We start from the raw sequence: 23,380 nt of genomic DNA, 5'->3' as shown, positions 1-23,380 counted from the left end.
AACGACTAGACAATCCCCTCCCCTAACACTGACGCTTACTTTCCAGCGTGCACCATATCATGAAGCGTGATAACACAGCAGCATGGATGCCACACTTGATCAGGCCTGCACCCTAAATCTGAATGAAGATGAGAATACTGGGGAATATTCTCAAGATGATGCATAATTCATCGCCTTCAGAAAAAGGGCCAGCAGCAGACGCGTATAAAACGTATTCTCCTGAACAGCCTGGGACTTGAGATGTAAGATTCAACAGATTGAACCACCTGTTCCCCCTCAACCTCCCCCCTTGCTCTATCTCTTTCCGCACACCCCCCCTTCCTCCTCCTCTTTGTCTCTTTCTCTTTCTCTCTCTGTGTCTTTGCTCCCTCTTTCTCCGATTCAGCACCTCGACAAGGATATTGAGTTGCTGCCAGTATCCCTCATGGGGGGGCTTGCCATGTATCTGCAGTCTGGCTGCAATGGAGGTTTCCGCTCTCCCTCCACACTCCCCCTCCCTCTCTCCCCTTCTTTGCCTCTCTTTCTCACTCTCTCCCCCCTCACACTCTTGGTATGATACAATTGTTCTCTTCTCACCTCGAGTAAGCGCAGACGTAGACAGCCAGGTGCAGTCTGATGAGCGTTGCTCACGAGCAGAGATGGAGGGAGAGGAGCGAATGAGGGAGCGGGAGGGGGGAAAGAGAGAGGGGGGAGACGAAACATAAACAAAAACAGAGGGAAACAGAGAGCATGCCTGCTGAATATGTATGTTTCATTTCTGCTTTCCGGTGAGTGTGTGTGCTGCAGCGATGCTCTACTTGGCAGGCCAGTTTGATGGGTCCCCTCCACTAACATGCTGTCATTTCCTTTAGGTGCCTGATGAAGAGATGAACGGCATAGACACCATCAGGTAAGCTTCTCCCTCTCTCTCTCTCTCTCTCTCTCTCTCTCTCTCTCTCTCTCTCTCTCTCTCTCCATCTCTCTCTCTGCACATATCTTTCAGCACTCCATCATCACGCCCCCGCGTTCTCCCTGTCTTCTTCCTTTAAGCTCCTTCCCTCCCACTCTTCCTCTCTGTCTTTCCACTCTTGCATAGTCTCTCTCCCTCACTCCCCCCCTGTCTTCCCTCCTGGCTCAGCTGCTGCTGTTGCTGTTGGAGTGGCGTGGTGGTTGTTGGAGGCGGCGGCAGCGGCAGCGGTGGTGGTGGTGGTGGTGGTGGTGGCGGGGTGGTGTGCGTGCAGTGGGGTTTCTCTGAGCTTTAAGGGAGAGCTGGGTAAGCCAATCCAGATAGCACATAGAAAGGGGGTTTCTCCATTCTCCCGGCGAGGCTCAGGCAGCAGGATTTTATCTCTTGGTCTCCAGGATGAAGCTCTGCGTGAGCGGAAGGTAACGTTTGCATCTTTGATTTGGATTACAAAGCTGGCTTGGTTGTGTGAATATGTGTGAATGTGTGTGTATATGTGCTCATCTGTATGTGATGTGGCTGCACTCACAGTGTCAGTTCGTGCTCTCTGTGTATTGATGCAGTGCTGTTGGGAATGATCTGCTTCTCTGAGAGTTTGTCAAAGATAAAAGGTTTTTTTTTTTTTTGGCTGATGCTTGTACGCAGGGAATCTCTTGTCCAGAAAATTCACTGCAGCATATGTGGCGTTACTGTAAAAGCATTTTCTTAAAGGATCAATCAAGAGGTTTTTTTTTTTTAAATTAGTCTTGATTGTGTTATGGTAGTAAAAATGTCTATTCTTCGACTCTAACAGATCTGCTTCTGCATGATTTCAAGACAGTCACCTGTCGGAATGCACCTATAACACTGATTAATTACTCTGCATGATAACGCTGCTTTACCAGTACGGAAAAAACTAAGCTATAGTAGCTCTAATGAACGATTTCTATGTATTAAAATAAGCCTGACAGTCTCAAATGTTCAAACAAAGCCTTGGTAATAACTGAACCGACGCCTGCATAAACAGATTTTAATGAGCTCATTACAAAATTACAAGTGCTCAGCCACTTTTCTGATTAAAGTTGCATTACACGGGAGTTAAAGCAGCAAAGCAAACATGACGAGATGCGGGAGAGGATCTGCTTTTTTTTTGCAGTTCCTCCCTCATCTCCCTCTCTCTCTCTCTCTCTTTTTTACCTCACTGTCCTACAGTAGGCACCTTGTAATTGATACTATTACTAATGAACCATTATTAATCCAGCACAGATGGAAATAGATTCCTGAGCTTTCCCTTTTGTGTTCGATTACCAATGGTGTTATTACGATTTCAGGCAGATTACAGTTTAAAAGCCGTTTAAGCAGCCGATGAGGGCTAATTAATCTGACGGGGTGTTTCTCCAATATCAGACATCAATTGTCCTCACCTCTGTGTCACAGCTTTAATTGAATTATAGCAGCTCTGCCGAGATAAGTGGGGGTAGTCCTGTGCTTTTTTTTTTCTCCTCCTCGCTCTTTGCTGAATGGGAAACAAGGCCTCTGAAGAAGCTGTGATGAGGTTAAACAGGAAGCTGGATCTACCTGAGAGTCTGACCCAACCTCTAAATCCCCCCCCACACCTCATCTCAGAGACGCCTTCCAGTCTAAATGATGAAATGTCCTGAAATCTCTTCCCCTCTCTCTTTCTCCCTCTCTCTCACACTCTCTCACCTTCTCTTTCGCAATTTCTGTCCCTCCCTTGGCCGGGTTCCTGTGTCGGGGGCCCTGTGGCAGAGATAGAGATGTAAATTTTACATGGAGACACATTGGAGCAGCGAGTTTCAGAGCGTAGGAGCCCTCTTGGTCGGATAAACAGATTTCAAGTTTTTAAAGTGTTAGAAGTGAATATTCAAGCAAATGTCAAACATCTTCTGCTGAAAACCATTTGAAGGGGTTTTTATTTTAGAAATGAGACTGACACCTCTTGAAAAAACAAAAACAAAAAAAACCTAAGTGACAACTGCTCCTCCAGGATGATTGACAGCCCCCAAAATTTAATGCTGCTTTCTGAAAGAGTGATCATGAAATGGCGTCCTTGGGTGGCAAGAAAACCAAAGTTTAACACTGTTTTATGGCTTTCAATGATTCCATTAAACACACTGTCAGTCAGTGTTGTTACTCTAAAAAACGAATTTATTACTAATTAATCATTATTCTAAAATTAAGCACAGTATTAAATGGCACACGGTCAATTTGCCAATAAATAGTTACAAAAGTTCAAAATATTCGCCAGCATCACTGAGAGAAAAGCTTTCGATCACATCACATGATCTTCATCAGCAGATGGAAAATACCCATTAGTCATAGAAATGCAGATGCGCAAGTTTAATATGTTTTATTAAATTTATTAAACCAACATAGATACTTTACTAATAGCATGTGATTCATATTGTTTTTACACCCATTAAATTATTCAGTGACCCCTTTCACATCTGCATTTTTCTTTTTTATGTTTCTCCACAATATCTATTCAGGATTTCATTATTATTCTTATTATGTCTATTTTGTTAAGTCCTGTTTATTTATGCTTTGTCTGTGTTTGTACATTAAGAGCAACTTAATACCGGACTCAAATTCCTCATATGTGTGCACATACCTGGCCAATATAAGTGATTCTGATTTTGATTATGCTCGTTCACTTTATTGCTGAGGGTTAAAAGAGACGATCGCTACCACTCTCATGTCTGTCCTTTTAGTTATGAAGCTACAGCCAGGAGTTGTTTTTATGGATCGAACAAATGAGAAAAACCAGACACATGTTAATTAGTGAGCTTTATGAGTGCTGCTAGGCAGATTTTGTTGTTACCTTTGGAAAGAATTAGGCTGCTTGCACCCCACTGTTTCCAGTCTTTATGCTAAACTAAGCCAACCAGCCGCAAGTGGCAGCTTCAAATTGTAGATATAAGACAGATATGACGGATATATGAGTGGTGTCATCTAACTCTTTGCGAATGAGAGTATTTCCTTTAATTTCAACTTAACTTGACCATTTGATGAAGTATTTTCTTCACTTGTTCAGGTGGGAGTCACTTCCCGTGCAATCTACATAACCAGTGTAAATATGAATATAATTAATGTCAACAAGAGAAATATTAAACTCATTTTATCATCCCAGATGAGTTAGATCTCCAGAATCACTTTTATTACAGATGAAGTGGTGATACAGAAGAGCAGACATTCATGTGTTTGAAAGTGTTGTGGGAGAGAGGCTGGTCTGAAGAGGCTAGAGGTTAGTTTTGATCTGTTTAAGTGGACGGCGTTGGTCTAATGCGCTCCGCGATCCTCTGTGGTCTGAACAGTCAGCCTCTCTCTCCCACTCTGTGTCTAGGTCTCTCTCTCTCTCTGGTGAAGCGCTGACAGCTCCTCTGGGGGTCATTAAGTGCATCTTATCATCTGAACCCCATTATTCCTCTTCTCCTTTGCCCTCTTTAGCCCCAGTGGTCAGACTGTACAGGTCAGATTTATTCCTCAATGACAATGAAGCAGTCGGCCATGCAAATTGCTGAATGGCTTCACTGCATTTAGCAGCTGCCATAGCTAAATGTTTTGGTGATTTGACTTGAGCTGAATGTTTATATAGTAATCTAATTGAATGATGCTAAATGCTCAAGTAGAGATGTAACATTAGTGGAGTCAAAGAGTCGGTGAAGTGACTGTATAATGCTGTATAGCTGTAATTTTGCTAACATTAACTAACATAAGCCACCATACCCTAATGGTAAACCCAGCTAAGGCTGTAGCTGTACATATTTTCAGAAAGTTGTATGAGGAGATTGACACTTTTTAATATCTCTCTGTTAAATGTAAAGCCAAAATACACTTAGCTTAGAATAAAACTTGGAAACGTGAAACAGCTTGCCTGGCTTTGTCTGAAGGTAAGAACATTCGACTAGCAGTATCTCTAGAGCTCAATAATTAACATGTTATATATTTTTTGTTTAATCCACACAAAAACTGTGTAACTTACACAACTTGAAGGACTAGTTCGACATACGCATGTCAAGAGTTATGACCAGATAGATCTCCATAAAAAACACTGCTTATTGTTTTTGTACTTCAGTTTTTGAACCGGTTACACAAACAAGATATAACATTTTAATAAATGATCTTTAGAGGTGCTTGAAGGACAGATTTCATTACCCTTAGACGGAGACAGGCTAGCTGCTTCCAGTCAATGCCAAGCTAAGCCAACAAGCAGCTGGCTGTAGCCTTATATTAACTGCACAGTAACTTTCATAACTCCCTACAAAAAAAAAAAGCGTAAATGTATTTTCTAACAATTGTTTTGAACACATTTAAAATGTAAAATGACTGTGACCTTCCTAATTAGAGGTATCAAACTGTGAGGGAGGTTTAAAGGAAATTAAACACATAAATTCCTGTTTGCTTTCCGATTTCTGTTGCTTGTTTGCCTGTCATGATCCGGGAGGTCACACTATACTTTTTTTTATATGCCACTGGATTAATGGCACTATGTTGGAAAGCTGTTAGTGCTATATTGCTTCCTATATTTTCTCAGTATAGTCTCTTTTTTCGTAAAAGCGCCATTCATGCGTCCCTGAGTGGAGGCTTTTTAGGCTATCTCTTGAGAGTTATAGATGGACCAGTAAGTACATCTGAGCCGCCTGCTATATGTGTATAACAGCGTGAGGCAAATGCTTATACACACACACACACACACACACACACACGTACATGGGAACACAGAGCAGTACACTGTATCCTAGCAGATTTGCAGAGGTGGTTCCTTTGTTGTGTCTAATCACTACCTGTCCATTCGAGCTGCACTCGTAAACAATATGTTGTGATGGTGGGTGGTGTTCTGTGTGTGTGTGTGTGTGTGTGTGTGTGTGTTTTTTTTGTGCACATGTCTGTGTGTGTCCACGTATGTGTGTTTGTGTCTGTTCTATTTTTAATGAGCTGAACCCCTTTGAAAGCTGCTTGTGCTTCTCCGTCCCATCTCCTGTTTGGTTGTGGCTGAAACGTTGGCCTTATTTTAATGTAAAAAAAAAAGATAATTATTGAGCCAAATGCCACGATAATTAGTAACCTATTTTAGGAAACCAAAAAAGAAGGATACTCAATCAAAGAGTGTGGACAGAATTGGGATTTTCTTACTCTCAACTTTATTGAAACATTTAAATGCTAAAGCAATTCAGAATCACTGATTTTGAACGCCCAGTAAATCACCAGGAAACTTTTGAATTACAAATTGAGTGAGAGTTTTCCAAGTTTCATTGTAAGTGTGTGGATTCTGGGTCGGAAGAAGACGAGGTCTCGGTGGTTTTGCTAGGACAGCTCTCAGAAGGATTCACTGGCACCGTAACATGATTTTCTTGTCTGGAGGCTGATGCTGTTTTTTGTAGGACAGAATGTGCTTGTGTTCGTGTGTTTAACGCGCTTAGTGTGTGGTTGTACATGTGTGTTTATGTCGGTGCTCCCATGGCTTTTGGGTAATCTTGCCTTGACTCCAAACTTGTATTTATCTCAACCTACATAATTTATCAGTAACACAGTGAGATTTTATTACCTTTGGACACAGACAGGCTTGCTGTTTCCACTCTCTGTGCTAAGCTGAGCTGACCAGGTGCTGCATGTAGCTTCATATTTACTGTGCAGACATGAGAGTGGTATTGATCTTCTTTTTTTAACTCTCTGCAAATAAGCGTAATTAGATGTTGAACTCATTCATGTATACTAAAACTGCCCATCTCTGATCTTATTTCATCTTCTCACTGACTAGATGTCCCTTATCTGTAAAACACTCCCTGGTTTTCAATATTCACTACAAAATTGTCCTGGTTTTCACCACAATTAAAATAATGCCTATTAAATTATGGGCAAGCATCAGCTTATGTCGCTTTTGGCTCTTTCTGACAGGACCTGTCAGTATGCTAAGTGTCAGAAAGTCAGCTTTTTCTAAAGAGCTCCTGGAGACTTTCTCCTTCGTAAGGTAGCCAGCAATAAAAATGCTGCATTTATGCCATCCATGATACTCGACTTGTCGATTGTCCCCGCCATCCCGATGAAATGGTGCGCGCATAAGCTTGTGCATGAACACTTAAGGGTCCCAATTTGGGGGTTTTAAACCGCTACGCCAGTACCTGAAGCAAAACCCCTTTAGATTTTTCCCAATTGTATGTCTAAATGTCTGCTTACAGTTTGTTCTGATGTTGGACTCAATTTGTTCTTTGTGTTTGATGTTTTTGGGGTTTCAATACAACAGAACTGTGTATATTTTGATTATGTTTTTGGTTCGTATTTGGAGCTCAGCTAGCCTCCATCCAACCTCTTCCGCTCATCCTAAAAATCCTCTCGGGATGGTTTTCGTGATTACAAACTCCCCTGTGCCGAGTGCCATCAGCAGCACATGAAATCCGTTCAGCGGGTCATTATCCCCTGCTGCTGCTAATGATGTTGGTAGTTGGTGTGTAACTACTTAGGTGTCTGCTCCCGAGTTAATCAATGCTGGACAGAGGAACAGCAGAGACATAAACCCACATACACTCACAGAATAGTACCCTAATTTGAGAGTTGAGGTGGTTGAGTCATACTTCACGTGTCACTGGGCTGAGTGACTGCTGCAGGTTAGCTACCTTGTTAATCTGAAGGCATACAGGGCAGAAAGAGCGTCTTCTTCGTCTTCTTTCTCTGCTGCTGCTGGATGAGTCAGCCACTTGGGTCCCCCCCACTCTAATGCTGAGGTCTGGGCTTGTGATAAGGGCTTTTCCTGAGAGCCAAATTATCTGCAAGGTAGATGCGATCAGGAAGGCAGAAAGGGAGAAACAGAAAAGGCGGGGAAGAGGAGAGGAAGAAGAAAGAGAAATTATGATTTTCATTGACTTCACACCCACTCTCTTTGCTTTTCCTCTCCAATTTGGTGATGGCTTCTCCATGTTTCCTGTCTTTGGCTAAATTGCCACTACTCTGGCTAGCATTCCCCTCAAACGCTTCCTGCTTTTCCCTCTTCACCCAGTCCCCAACTTTAATGTCCTCCTCCTCCTCTACCACCTCCCCTTCCTCTTCTTTTCAATGCTCTGAGTTCCTCTCAAATGTCAGCATGGCATGAGTGGGTGGCAGGCAGCGGCATCTGAACGAGCCCCGTCTATGGTTTTGCTGCAGTGTGAGGATCGGCTAAAGGAAGAAAAAGCAAGCGAGTGAATGAGCGAAGGAGTGAGAGTTGTTGTGCGTTGGCGGTTCGACAGCGGACACCTAACGTGGCCAGAAATGTGTCGCTAACAGCTGTCCTTTTTGACTTTTATGTTTGAGACTGTTGGTTTATTTCATTCCTGGGAGAAGGGGATTGAATGGGCAGAGCTCATGCCGCAGCACACAAACACACACTTACACAAAAACACATGGTGACGCACAGGTATAAGAGCATACACGCACATGTATAAACTCATAAATTGCTATATATACACTAACTAACAGCGTCATATGTGCACAAAGACACGCTCAAACCCACCAAATCTTACACACACACACATACACACACACACACACACACACACACACACACACACACATCCAGAGCCGGTCTGCTATGACTCAGAGGGGAGCAGCTGGAGTGAAGGCTCCAGTGGCGGTGGTGAGCTGTCACCATCTGGAGGAGTACATGTCTCCCTGCCTCCTCAGCCAGCAGCATAAATCACCTCCCAACAACTGGGTGTCAGAGGATCAACATGTTTCTCAATGTCAATGTGTGTGTGTGTGTGTGTGTGTGTGCGTGTGTGTGCGTGTGTACGGTATCTACGGATACAACATCCCCAAACGTGATGCTTTTCTCGGCTATAACTTACTGCAGTCACATGCATTGTCGGTCACTGTTTCCTGTCCGAGTGGACGGTCCAGGACTCGGATCAGAGGAGCTTTGATCAAGCTTTGACGGGCCGTCTCATCTAATAACCCGCACCATTTGTCTGTGGGTTGACAGCTGCACCTGTGCTGTGGAAGCCATCGAGACACAGGGGGTTGAGGGGACGGTTTTTGGTATTTGGAAAAGAAGCTTCGGTGTATTGGCCTTGTCAGACTCTTTTCATTCGGACCTGGGTGGATGTGTCAGTTCACGTCCTTTGTGTTTGGACATATAGGAGATGAAGACGTTGTGTTTGCAGGAAGGGTTAGAGGGATGTTTGTTTTCACTGATAAGTCTGATGTCTGCTTGTCACAAAGGCCTTTCATCAACCACCATGATGCAGGTTGGTGACCAGCGAGAACACGAATGCAGGCATAAAAGCTACAAAGACATTTTATTTTCTTTCAAGGGGCCTGAAAACACATTTTCTCATTCAGCTTCCTACTATGAGCGACGGGATTCTACATTGAAGTCAAAAAAGTTTGCTAAATTTAGACCACTTTGTCATTTTACATAAGAGATTTCTTTTTTTTCTTTGTGCTCTTTTCACTGGTTTAAAGATGTATTTCTGTGTACTAATCAGATATGTGACAACAGTTATGGTGTTGTTTGTTTATGTTGCCAGACCACTGTCAAAATCTGATCAAACCACACCCACACAATCTTAAAAAAGAGTGTTTTAGTTTTAAACTCTTAATAAATAGTTTTATTTATTTATTTTTCCTTGTTTATTTTTACGTCCCAGTTTCCAAATACATGCAGTGGGAATTCCAGATTAAAGGAAACTGTGCAAATAAGTTTTATTGAACCAAGATAAATTCCACAAAGGTGCAAGCTGTGGAATATATCCTGCCTCTCCCTTTATAGATTTGTCCTTATGTGATTGTTGAACTTTGCTGCAAAACAGAAAGAAGCCCTTGCTCTTTACGTCTGAAGCGCTGAGACCAAAACTTGACATTTACCGCTGATGTCTTAGATACGTTCATTTTGACTTCCACTGTGTCTTTGCAGGAAACAACACAGTGTGACATTGTGAGGAAAATGTACACCGAAAAAAACAAAAAACATTAGCCTCGAAGCTACATCACCGTGGGGGGATTTTAACCTTTTTAAGAGCTGCTAACCTTTAAAATGGTCTGTTACTCTGAATTTAGTGCAGAGTTAAATGCTGTTTCAGCTTTTTCTTTTTCCTGCCAAGTACAAAACCGTGGGGGGATTTTGCCATTAAAATGACTATCATTTCAAAATATATATTGACTTTGGTCTTCAAACAGGATCCGTGGTTGAACTGTAGTTACTAATAGTTGCCAACCTGTGTGTTTGCTTTGTTTGGCAGGGTCAACACAGGTAGAGCACTGAGTAACTCGGCAGACCAGACTTAGCTGGTCTCCTTTGGAAAACTAACACACATGACGGCTCCCTGTGGTCAACCCCTATAAACACATGAGAGGGAAGGAACACAGACAAACCATGAAAAAGATATACATTGGCAAAACCGCCTTAAAAGTCCCCCGAAATGGCGGCAAACATCCGAAAAAGAGGTAAGAGCGATATTCTCAGACACCATCTTTCCATCCGTCCTCCGTTTTTTTATCTGTTTGTCCGTTCATCCGCCCACGAGGTGTCTCCTCTCACCGCCCAGTGGTGCTAAAGCAGCCTCATCCCGCCTCTCCGAGCCCAGAAGTCATGCTGCCTCGTCATCTCATCTCACCGGAATGAAAGCACTCATTATGTCTGACTCAGCTCCTGCTCACAGAGGAGGTCACTAATGGGGGATTTTTCATCCCTGGAGCTACTTCACGTGAACTCAGCCTATATCAACCAACAAACACCTGTATTCCCCTGCGAATGCCTGCCAATCAGGGAGAAGCAGGAGGTGGGGGCTGCTGGGTAACGGGGCACTGAAATGCCAACCAGTCAGTTGAGACTTTCATTGAATCACTCTGTAGGCAGGTACTGTTTTACTCACTGACTTTGTTGTAGATTGTGGCAATCACCTGAAAAATAGACAATATTCCAGACCTAGTGTGAAATAAATATTCCTAATAGGATTTGTACCAAGAAAAGTACATCATTATATAGCAATTAGCCTATCATAGTACTGTATTTGTATTTATTTGTACAAACAATTCTTGGTGCAGAGCTGTGTCAGAGGCAGACATAGTAAATTGATGCCAAAAACCATGGTACACCTTGCTACTCCTACCAACAGTCAACTATAGTTTATTATAACCATTTTACTAACTATACCTTAACCTTATCCATAAATTGTCAGATCACAGAACACTCATGTGAGAAGTTTTTTGGAGCACAATCAACAACAAAAAAGGCTTAAATTTGCTGCATCTTATTTTTTTGTACACCTAAAGGTGCCCAGCCCACATGAGATCACGTGCCATTATCTACACATTACATTAGAGAAAACAAAAAGGAAACCAAGTCAATACATGGTCCTGTATACATTTGTGTCACACCCATTACATACCACTGGGTTTTGTGTGTTTGGCATTGATTGTGAATCAACTGTCTGTGATTAATAATCCAGCTTAAGTGGTTCATAAGACAAAAAAACAACAACTAGAATTTAAACTAAAATTACAGACTGGTTATATTTAGTCTTACTTGTCATTCTGGACTGACCCAGTCTTCTTTTCATCCCACTGATTGCAGAAACATTATCATGCATATTAATGAGCTGGAAACTGGATGATACCTGAAAGCACTGAAGGGAACCAGTCCCCTGATTTATGTTTTCCGTCCTTCTCAGCCCCCACCCTCTGCATCTATGATCTTGTTAAAAGAGAGAAAAAGAGACAAAGAGAGGAAGGGAAAAGAGCAACGTGACCACATCTCCATCCACTCATCTGTTATCCGGCTGCAGATAGAGTCATTACCCTCCTTCCTCCATCTGTCCGTCAATACAGGGTCCATTAAGCCCAGCCGTGCACACTCAGATCCATCATGGCAACAGGCATTTCCTCTTTTCCCACTCACACTTGCCCTTTTATTAGATTAAAGCCCAGGTAATGCACATACTCTGAAAATAGTCATCATTGTGCTGTCTCTGTGAATTACATGTGGGGGGTATCGCTGTTCCGTAAATCTGAGCCTTCACAGTCTATTCATGTGATGTATTAGAGTTCATTGGCTCATATTTCATCACAGATTACACCCTCTCCTTTTTTCGGTGGGACCAATCTCACTGGTGATTGGGTTTTCTGTGATGTGCTGCAGAGCTTTAATGCTGAAAAAGAGATCTAATGCTCCAAGATCTAATGAAGTAAAAATCTCAGTATCCCTGCTTACCCCTGCTTGGATTCTTAATTAGAGATCTGTGTTTTGGTCCCATGTTTTCTTCATACAAAGCACTTTCTCACACAACTTTTCCGCTTTTATCACCCTCTCATGATGTCTCTCATCACTGTTGCATGGCCGTTCAGGGGTGCATTAAAAAGATATGTAGACCCTTTTAAGTCCATTTAGATACGCGTATACCCAAGTTACAAGCTCGTTTGCTCCACCATATGCCCTGAACACAATCATCTGCTGTGTGTGTGTGTGTGTGTGTGTGCAGCTCATTGCTGGAGCAGAAGGAGGACTTACGGAAGAGGCTTTCCTACACGACACACAAGCTGGAGCTGCTGCAGAGTGAGTTTGACTCCACAAGGCAGTACCTGGAGACGGAGCTGCGCCGTGCACAGGAGGAACTGGACAAGTTTACTGATAAACTGCGCAGGTAGGCTGACAACCTGTACAACACAGTGGTGGAACAAGTTCTCAGATCCTTTAATCAAGTAAAAGCACCAATACTACAATTCATAACACAAAAAGTCCTGAATTTTAAAGTAGTGGCATTATAAAAGAGATTTAATAACATTGTCTGACTCATAATGGACAAAAAAAGTATCAAAAAATCTATGCAGCAGAACTGGAGATGTCTTTTTTCTTACGCACATTCTTCTTCTTTGTCAAAACCTGGTGCCTACATTACCCACAATGCAACAGCTGAAGTGGATATTCAGGTGTGTTATGCTAGAAGCAGCTAATGTAGCCTCAAGCCACAACAGAGTTTTGGTAAAGCTCACTTTCACACCTCCAGATTTCTTTCATTTTCAAACTTGTTGTCTTTAGTCGCAAGCGACACTGACTCAAATGACATCACTTGAGGCAGTTTATCAGATTTCACGCGGCTCCATCTGGAACCACAGGAGGGTTTTATAAAACTTACTTCACTTTTGCAGTCATATTCCCCAGGACCTGTAAACAGACTCTTATATATACTAAAAACAATATATTAATTTTATTCCCTCTGTGAATGTTATATTATTAGTTATTATTATTCTGAGTGTATGTATGTGTAAGGAATGTTTTACTGTTGTAGCTAGTCAGACTAGTTTCAAAACAATGGTTTAATTTAGACAGTGGTTCTCAACCTGAGGATCAGGCCACTGGTGTATTTTATGAGCATATCATATAATTTTTTGCGAAAAATCTAATCGTTACTATTGATTTCACCTGCCAAATAAAGGTAGCAGAGTAAGAATAATGTCCCTCTGAAATGTAGAAGAGCAGACATATAAAGGAGAATAAAATGGAAATACTCACATAAAGTGAATACCTCAAATTTGTATAGTACTTGAGTACATATATTTACTTTCCACTACCTAGGATATATTATATATATATCTATATTATAGATATATATATACAAAAGAGAAGTCAGGGACAAAGAAAAAGTTTGAGGATCTGGGTTGTGAGAAGATTTTGGACAAAATTCCTTGTTTTTCATTAAGATTTAAGTCGCTAAGAGAAACAAGAATACAGCAGGGAAACATGGACATCTAACAAAGATAGTTCAGTCACACATGTGCAAACAGTTTGAAGTTTAAATTGATCCAGTGGGATGAGATCTTCAAGTTATAAATTCTTTGTTTTTCTCTCCATTTATATGGCACAAAGTGCTGCACTTTCACAATGCAGCGTTTACCCATGGGTACCTAAAGTTAGCCAGTTTTGCGTTCAGGTCCAGTGAACAGCAGCTTTAAAATTGAGGAGAGATGTAGTAAACTGTGGAGGTTTCAGGAGAAGAGACCCTTATAGCCTAAATAAGAAAGGACAGTACGTCCTTCTAATGAGGACCAGCTGACCTTTTCTCACAGATCTGATGAAATGCAAGGCGCAATGATAAACTGCATCAAGTCGTGTATTGAGAGTGTATTGAGTTGTGTGTCAGTACAGGACATCTCAACACAGACAGGATCTAAAGAGAAACTAAGAGTCTCTATTTGCCTTATACTTAATACCTTTTTTTAAACTTACCTGTCGATGATAAAGAAATACAAAAACTTATATAATAAAATATTTCCAAAGTAACTGCTTAAGAACCAAAGAGATAAGATAAGATAAGATAAGATATTTTAATACAAAGTAATTCAAAAATTCAAAGATAAATAAATAGAAGCATATAAAAAAGAAATTAACCTTAAAATGACAAAGCTACTAATAGTGCAGTACTGTGACAGTGACATAGTGTGTTAAGAAGCTGCAATGTATAGTATATAGTGTAAGAATATAATACCATCTACTATAACAGCGTAAATATGACATATTACATACATGTAATAAAGCAGTATAACATGTTAACACAATATAATATACAGGATACAATGATAGTATAATATAGCATGCATGACATAAAGTATAAAGTATAAAGTATAAGTTGTACTGGTTCACAGTATCCAACATTTCATAAGAAAAAGGGAAGATGTAGATGAAAGTGAGAAAAATTAAACTTTATCTTGGGACGCCCACGTTGGGATCCACTGGCACAGAGAGTGAGTGATTTCTATCTGGAACTGTTGTTTTATCCAGTATATGTCTCTGCCATCTGGATCACAAATTACAGAATAAAACATTCACTAAATCATCATATCAGTAGAGTGAGACTTACAAGTGCTATAAACTGAAACCTGAGGCGTGCGATTCAGCTCTGACTTGTATACTGCTGAGCCTGCCGATATGCTTATTTCTAGTTTGGAGAGGTCTCTGGCTGCTACTACAAACTGCATCTGTGCGTACAAACTATTATCTGCAAGTGAGCAATGTCGTTTATTGTGTCGTTTAGAATACAAAGCAGCTACTCAGCACTGCAGAGGATCAACCAAGATCTGGAGGAGAAGATCCACAGAGATGTAAGTGTTTAAGCCTCTGTGTGTGTGTGAGTGTGTGTGTGTGTGTGTGCTTGTATAAATTCCAATGCTTGCGGTTAAGTACCTGTACACACAGAAGAAAGAAAAAGCACATAAGCAAGTCATGGGGTTTAGACATGGTACAGAACACTTGGAGAGCCAATTTGAATATGAATATGCCCTGCTGTTGGTACCACTGACGTTAATTATGGCTTATTACAATTGGCTGTCCTCCTTCCAATGGCAGAGTGATAGCAAACCCATTGTTCCTCAGTGCACCGCACCTCACTTCATTTGTCAGACACTGCTTTTGCCGGTGGAAAGATACAATTAACTAGCCTCCCTGAGAACACTGTATGACAATCAGGTGTCTCTGCTGTTGAATAGACAACTGAAAACGCTCAGCGAATGGGTTTGTTACAGCCAAAGATAATAATCATCACGGCCCGCCGTCCTTGTCGTGATTACAATGCTACAGCAGTGAGACACTAGGTTAATAAGGAGCTGAAGGTCACTCGGCTTTAGTGGGAAGAGAAATTGTCATTTTTTAAAATAAAGACCAACAGTTTTCTTCTTTTTTTTTCTTGTGAAGTGTCCTCATCAGCTGTTATTGATTCATCTCACGTATTTCCCTCCTCAAGGGTGAGAGAGGTGCTGAGTAAGTCTCTATGTAATCGTAGAGCTTGTTTACTCCAGAGGTGCCACAAACCCATCTGACCCCGTGGCCCTGCACCAACTATAGAGGATGTAATTACAAGACAGATAAACACAGTGATATACTTTGAGCTTCTACTTGCACTGCTACACTGCGCAAAGGAGGAAAAGTCTGAAGAGAAAAGACAAAACTTTTGCACACTTAAACTAACACAAGGCCACATTTTGTTATTGCAGCTGTCAAATAATAAAACCTCAAAAAAAGATTTTATGGCAGCAAAATGTCGCACAAAAAAGGCGAAATTCTCTTTCAAACATGTGCTTCATGAAGATGAAACTCTGTCTTCATCAAAACAAAAAAAGCAAATGTACTTCTGTGGAGTGCTTAGTTCACTGACGTCATGGTTTCTTTGTTACCCATAGTAACCAACAAAAAAAAAAAAGAGCTACAGCATCTCTTGCTGCCACTTAAACACCATCAATGTGTGAAGTTGCTTAATGTATCTTTAGTGTATCTACTTATCTATTTATATTTAGAGCCAGAATCTCATACGCAGTCTTCTGCAGACAATACATCCTGTTTATGTTGTACATATGTCAGGAAACCAGTTTTCATAGAATAAAGCTGCTCTTTAAAAAGCCTAAAATCAATGAGAATTTGGTTATTTAGTTTATATTTAAACTATATTTTAACTTTATTATTTAATATAAATTATTAAAGCATATAGACAAGTCATGGCAAATGTGCTCAGTGCTGTGAAGTACTCTAATTTAATTTGAATGTGTTTATAAATGTAGTCGAGCTTTCCATGCTGGTCATTTCCCAAACTGCTTTTTCTTGTCGTCAGTCTCAGCACCATGACGATGAGAAGCGAGCGCTGAGCCGAGAGATCATCGTTCTCAACAACCACCTGATGGAGGCGAAACTCACCATCGAGAAGCTGCGAGAAGATAATGTAAGAGCCTCTTTATATTTCCATCTCTAGAGAATAATACACATAAATCAGCTCCACTTTCTTTACTGTCTGCTCAATTTGTCACTACAGTTAGCAACATTTTTCTGGTTTTCTTATCGCGGCCTACCTGTCTGTTCTAACACTAGATAATAGAGGGAATAACAGGAATACTATCATTAACATAGAAAGTTCTTTGGTCATGCTTCACTAAGGTTGTCACAGCAAAACTCATCAAACACCAGCATTCAGAGACACTTTTGCTCTTATTAACCTTCATAATGCTGCACAAAAGTGACATTTGCAGGGACCTGATCAGTGGAGATGATGAAAATACTCACCAACATGAATATTCATCCCCAAATGTTTTGTCTTCCAATTGTGGTCATGTTGTGGCACCATAGGACCTGTACAGGAAGGACTGCAACCTGGCTGCTCAGCTTCTCCAGTGCAACAAATCTCTTTACAGGGCCCAGCTCTCTGAGGTGAGCCCTACACTCGCTTCTACATGTCACTCACTCTTGTAATCAAGCTCAAATCTTTTGTTGTTGTTGTTGTTGAATTTAGTGCCGTTCTTTCTTTTTTTTTAAACGTTTCAAATGTTTTCACCAGTTTCATCAATTTTATTAAGATTTCAATCAAATCTACGGTGGCCCTGACAGCTAAGCGCACTGCAATTTAAGAAAAAAAAAAAACATAAAAGCAGACAAAACACAAGCAATTAAGGAAAGATCTTCATCAATTTGCCAATAGGAATAAAATACAAATACATTTTCATTTCTGTGGCACAAACGACAACAGAAACTGTTTGCAGACACTAAAAAGAGATGCACACAAGTGAAGTCGTGGAAGCTATCTGTAAGTCCGTGTTGGAAAATTAGCTAAAATATAAGGTTTTTTTTGGTGTTACAACAAGCATGTCCCAGCTGTGTCCGGGCATATGCATCATTTTTTAGTGTCTTTCGATTGTCGTCTGCACTACTTGCAGCTTTTCTGCATTTGGTTGTGTTTTCTGTATTTGTTTGTTTTCTCACCTTGCAGCAATTTTTCAAACTTCTGCACACAAATTGTCGAAGGTGTTTTCTTAATTTGCAGTGTGTTGAGCTCTCAGGGGCCGACTTACAAATCCCTTTAAGTTTTACATTTGAATACATTTAAATTTTCACTTCACAAAGGTCACAAGCAGCCGAAGGTAACCTTTTTCCTGCGAACTATAATGTGATTGCTAAGTAAAAGGGAATGATTTGGTAAATAGCTGTAATCTGTGGAGAAGAGGAGAGACGATGTGAGGCAGCACTAAGATGATATTTCAGCTCATGACACAAGATGGGCCAAAAAAAAAGAAATGTTGCTGTCTCGTCTATAACTGAAGGTCATCTTGCCCTCTGTGAGGCAGAAGAGATAAGAGACGACGCGGTGGAGTGGTGACTGCTGTAGGTCACTGCAGGAGGGGCAGAGATTGGAGAATTAAAGCAGTTTTTTTGGGCTAAATAACCTTCACCTGAGAGAAGTGAAAGAGGCAAGGTTTCAAAAAAGTTGGGAGTTAATAAAACGCAGCTTAACATGCTTCCTGCAAACATAGATATACAGGCATTTACTTTATAAACAGTAGTTATGCTTTGAAAGCCATGACTGCTTTACAGTATATTAAATATCTATGTAATATATTTTAAGTGTGGTTACCTCACGCTGAAAAATAAAGATTAAATGTTGTTTATATTTACCGAAACTATTCAATTTATTAAATCTTTATAACATTATTGTGATGATTTTTTCACAGAATAAAAGCACATTGACAAAACAAACAGGAGGCAAATTCAACAGTCACTCTTTACAGGCTTAAACATTTGTGCTTCTCATTGAATATATCTTTTTCCTTCAAACGATGGTGCTGTGGCACGTGTCCATTTATTGTGTGTTAAACAGGAGAAATATTATTTAGAATTCACAACTGCCTTCTGCTTTCATTCTCATTAAATTCTTTTGGCATTGAACTGAAATTACATGTGGGCTCGGATATGAAAGGCAACAGTAGCACGAATCATGTGTTTGCACCCATCAGTGAGTCTAAAGTAAAGTCTTTCTCCTCCTGTCACTCAATATGCAGCCAAGTCAGAGTGTAATTATACAGCACCAGGTTTAGTAATCATGTAATTGTGTGACAGTGATTAAGCATGAAGCGCCATGGAAAACTACTTCAGGGAAAAATTGTGCACAAATGTGAGGGACAGCTGCCTGTTCAAGGAGCTAAAACTACAGTATGTGGCAAAATGTAAATGAAGAGCACACCGCAGCCTCATCTAGCTCCCCCACCACTGCTTGTGAAAAGAAATGCATGTGGGTATTGATGAGTGTTTTAATACTAGGCATAGCTTGGCGCCACTTTCCGCTGCATCAGCCCTGGGCCTTGTGCCTTGCCCATGTGACAAGGTTGGATTTTAAAGCTGGCAAGTGTCCACGAGGTTAAAGAATGCCGCTACACATTTTGCTCATATGGCTTAATGGAAATATCAATGCAAACTGCATTTGGTTGCGTAAGGTTCATAAAATATCCCCCTAGACATATGCAGGATGCACAAACATACTGTACACAGCACAGGATCTGTTACAGAGTTAAAATCTGCAGGCATATTGCCAAACATAATGGGGGTCAGAGGCTATACATGCACCGACTGTATGTCCATCAGCTTGCTGGTCCTGTGGGTGGGAGCTAATCGAAAGCATATTGATGAATGGCGCTGCAGCATTTTGAGAAGTGCAGTGGCTCTTCAGCGCCTACTGAAGTGCTTCAGTCGTTTGTTTTGCTGCAAAACAAGCACAGGGAGGGTATTAAATGGTTGGGCTCCGATTTCTAAACGCCACATAAAAGCTAATTGTGGTCTTGTTCAAAACAAGCCCAAATGAAAAATGTGTGGACAGTAATTAAATGGCATTTAGTTTGGTCCAAGTTGTAATAAAACTGTTATGATAAAATGTCTTTTCATGTTCTCTGTGGTGTTTGTCTTTTCTCTATCTACAAAGTTATAATTAGCTTGCCTCTCATTGCCAATTAGGAACAACTGACTAGATTCCTGTTGATGATGTGCTGGCTTAATGCTTGTTGCTATGGAGAGGCACAGAGAGTGGATGGAGGCTTTTTTTTTATTGAGAAAGAATTGGAATAGAGAGACGTTTTTCTTTTCTTTTCCTCAGTTTTCTCACCTTTAAGTTTGTCTCTTGTCTCTAAAAATGACACTCTGATTTCCTTTAAAATTTTAAGAGTGACACACATAATTCCAGTTAGATTAGGTAAATGCACAGGTGTGTGTGGTTGTGATAACTCAGAAATCACCTACTGTACTTTGTGACACACTGACACATATTTAAGAAAAGTGAACTATAGTATAGATAGATATCTTTCTACAAAGATACATCCATTGAGTATATATGCTGTGCAGAGTTCTCATTGTTAATGTTATAATAAAAAATATAAACAAATATACATACACAAGACAATTAAAATTAATATTTTCTTTCATCAATTTCTAGTTCTGTTTATCTTTGATATTAACTGGAAAAAACTAAACAACAGAATTGATCAGAAATTAATTAAAAGAGAGACATCTGTTAGACCACTTGCATATGTGAATCTGATATTTAGCCAGTAAAATGATTAAATTAATAAGATCCAGAAAGTGAGTAATGAAAAATATGTTTGTGGGACCTTCCAGACTCAAAATGTAAGCACCACGCAGACGGATGACGCAACCTAATGACTCTGCTTTCCATCGTGGCACTACGATTCGCCACACATTCACTGCAGAATTTGACAGTCTGGCAAATTGAAATCGTACAGTCTGACACTGACTGCAGCTAAAACTTTATTAGACCTATCACTCAGTGTGACATACAATAAACCTGCATTTAACGATCGCACAGTCTAAAGGCACTTTATTGTAGACGAAGATAGTTGTGGGAGTCTTTTGTAGCGGAGTGTACAGGGTTCAAGAAACTGAATAGAAGAAGGTGCTTTTTTTAAAGCCTGTAACTGTTGTAGTATGCCAAACCCTTCTCAAAAAACAGCAGAGACAGTAGTGAGCTCTTGCTACAGTATAACTCAATATGCTGGTACAGAAACACTCATATCATGTGTTTCCTTGCCCTTCTCTTTTCTTTGACATCTCTAGCTGCCTGCTGATTTTCAGGAGCGACTGACCATGCACATGGAGGACTCTCCTCTCTGTCACACCTACCCCGACACCGTCCCGGCCTCTCTCATTGCCAAAGTGCTCGAGAAGCCAGACGAGGCGTGCAGCAGCAGCCAGGCCTCCCGCTCCCCCAGCCCCCAAACCCAGGACCATGCCTTTATCTTGGAGCGCTTGGGACCAGGAGAGCGACTGGGGCTACGTGCAGCCTACAAATCTGATCTGTACAGCAGCGACACGGCCCTGTACTGCCCAGACGACCGGCACCGTGAGCGGAGGCCCAGCATGGACCTCCACGGTGAGAGGAAGCTGCTATACGGGCCCCAAAACTCCACCGACAGCAACCCAGAGGAGGGCTCGGTTGGGTTGAGGGCTGGCTTCACCCAGGAGCACTTTCCTAAGTTCCCTGCCACACTGGGTGCAGGCTCCAGCTCCTACTCAAGCTTCAGCGGAGGGGGGTCTGAAGACAAAGGCAACGGCCCACCCAGCAGTGCAGCTTCCTCCCCACGCCACCATTCCCTCTACATGGACTGGAGAGATGCAGGGGACTATGAGAGAAAGAGTGACTCATCCTGGGAGAGGGACAGTCCAAGAGGCTTTGCCAACGCTCATCCCTTCCAGCAGACGGAGCTGAGCCACCACCAGAACGGTAGCTCGCCTGTCTACAGCCGCACCATGTCCTCCTGTTTCAGTGAGCCCTATGAGCCACTCCCTCCCTCTTCATCCCCAAGTGTTGCCTACGGAGACAGCCGCCGGGGCAGCACGTTAGCCCCCGAGGAGGAGGAACTGATTGGCCGATGGAGACAACTTAGTGTGGAGGACTTAAGTGCCCACACCTACCGCAGCCCAGGCCGGGCTTCACCTTACAGCTTCTCAGAGCAGCACTTCTCTGTCCGGCCGGCCAAGATCCGACTCGGGCCTCTCTACAGCAGCTTCCAGGAAGGGGCTGACTATTACCATCACGCAGCGGGTGTCATGGACCCGGTGTGGGTAGCCGGCAGCCCCAGTCCCGAATGCAGCCCAGGGCTGAGACAGGCACATAGCCAAGCCCACTTGTACCGAGCTGAGGACAGCCAGGGGTCGGAGCACAGCCTCTACCACTCAGGGAGCTCCAAAGACAGGGAGGGCAATGTGGCATCTGGCGGCCAGAGCACAGATTATGTAGACCCCAGCCCCAACAGCTCCACCGAGTCTCTGAACCAGAGAACCCTGGAGATGGCCGCAGAACTGCAGCACTACCAAGTGGAAATGCACAGTATGCCTGCACAGGCGAGCCAGTCGCCGCCGCCAGCCCCACCCCCTCCTCCTCCGTACAACCAAAAATTTGGCTCCCTGGGACTTTCCAGGAAGGACAGTCTGACCAAGGCCCAGCTTTATGGAACACTTCTGAACTGAAGGACTTCCCAATCAGGTTTATTCTTTGATAGGATCCTAGACGCAAGGCCCTGCTACGTGCAGCTACACCTTCTGTTAGCGAGATCATTTTGATAGATAATGGTTTGAATAGAAGTCAGGAGCCAAATAATTCAGTATCACAAACATGTAACTATTGCTGATTATTTAAAAGCTTTGGTCGTATGACAGTGGGTGGAAACAGTTTACACCACAGTTGTCCTGGGAAAGTACGTCATGTTGAAAGAGTTGGCTGCGGGGCGGTAGGAGGGGAGTGGAGCTCAAGTGGCCCCGTCAAAATTTGTATGAATGTGTATGTATTTAAATTACAAATGTATAAATATATACTTATAACTGAAAATTGAGTGATATATTTTGTATGTAGCTGTTAGCAAGAATTAAATCTAAAACAATCAAACTAAATGCAAATCTTCTTGATAAACCTGGAACTTGTATATAAAATTAAAAACTGCCAATCCTATATTCGGAAAAACCCTGAGAAGTATTTTAATTGAAACTGATGCCCGTATAAACTGCACATAGATTCGTTTCAGTCATTATTTTTGGATCGACGGAACGGTGTTGGCCTTTGTGAGAGTTTAAATATGAATGTTGAACACAGGAAGACAACAAACACAAATTAATCACTTAATGAGAAACACATGCTACATTTTCTTTTCCTTCTGTTGATTGAATTTGACAGTATCGGTGGGTGTGTTATATTGTTATTGATGGAACGTTTTGAGATCTGTCTTAGCAGTCAGTATTATTTTTTATTTTTGCTCTTCTATATCTCACAGAGAGAGGTTTTCCTGCCCCCATTCTACCTCAGATTTGGATGCCCACACCCCATCAAGCCACTGTAACCCTGTTTCTTTGACAACGATGCATGTTTATACATTTTGGTTGTTTTGTTCGCCTAATAAAGCACAAGTTATACATATAAGCTCCAAGCCTTCTTTTCATGTTCGAATGGGGGGGAGATTTGAAATGTGCATGTATGAAAGATACATTTAAATTTTAAAGTACAGTAGCATGTGATCTTGTCTTTTTAAGATAATTACGTGTCTGCTGATCCGCAGTGGAGTGATTGAACTGCGAGGGAGACCCTTCATCAGTCAAATTCACATTGCTGCAGCCATGTGGTGCGTGCTTGCTGAGTCACTTGGAAGCCCGGCTTTATCACTGATGTG

At 41.7% G+C, this 23,380-nt stretch overlaps 1 protein-coding gene across 3 annotated transcripts; it reads left to right on the top strand.

Annotated features, from left to right (window-relative positions):
* Positions 1 to 660: 660 nt before the first annotated feature.
* On the top strand, positions 661 to 23,133 carry si:dkey-174m14.3 (uncharacterized protein LOC563117 homolog). Of its 3 annotated transcripts, XM_051409493.1 has the most exons (8): positions 661 to 767; positions 852 to 889; positions 10,153 to 10,357; positions 12,391 to 12,552; positions 14,941 to 15,007; positions 16,507 to 16,614; positions 17,016 to 17,096; positions 20,778 to 23,133. In XM_051409493.1, exons 3-8 carry the CDS (start codon positions 10,260 to 10,262, stop codon positions 22,188 to 22,190), a joined length of 1,929 nt encoding a protein of 642 aa, XP_051265453.1. In that variant the 5' UTR covers positions 661 to 767; positions 852 to 889; positions 10,153 to 10,259; the 3' UTR covers positions 22,191 to 23,133. The 3 variants fall into 3 exon arrangements, with proteins under 3 accessions (XP_051265453.1, XP_051265454.1, XP_051265452.1); XM_051409492.1 differs by lacking the exons at positions 661 to 767; positions 852 to 889 and adding an exon at positions 1,078 to 1,365; XM_051409494.1 differs by lacking the exons at positions 661 to 767; positions 852 to 889; positions 10,153 to 10,357 and adding an exon at positions 1,076 to 1,365.
* Positions 23,134 to 23,380: the final 247 nt, after the last annotated feature.

This window comes from Dicentrarchus labrax, unplaced genomic scaffold (genome assembly GCF_905237075.1).
Source record: "Dicentrarchus labrax unplaced genomic scaffold, dlabrax2021, whole genome shotgun sequence".
Taxonomy (NCBI): domain Eukaryota; kingdom Metazoa; phylum Chordata; class Actinopteri; family Moronidae; genus Dicentrarchus; species Dicentrarchus labrax.
The sequence above is the reverse complement of the archived record's forward strand: the minus strand, read 5'-3'. Positions and strand labels throughout refer to the sequence as shown.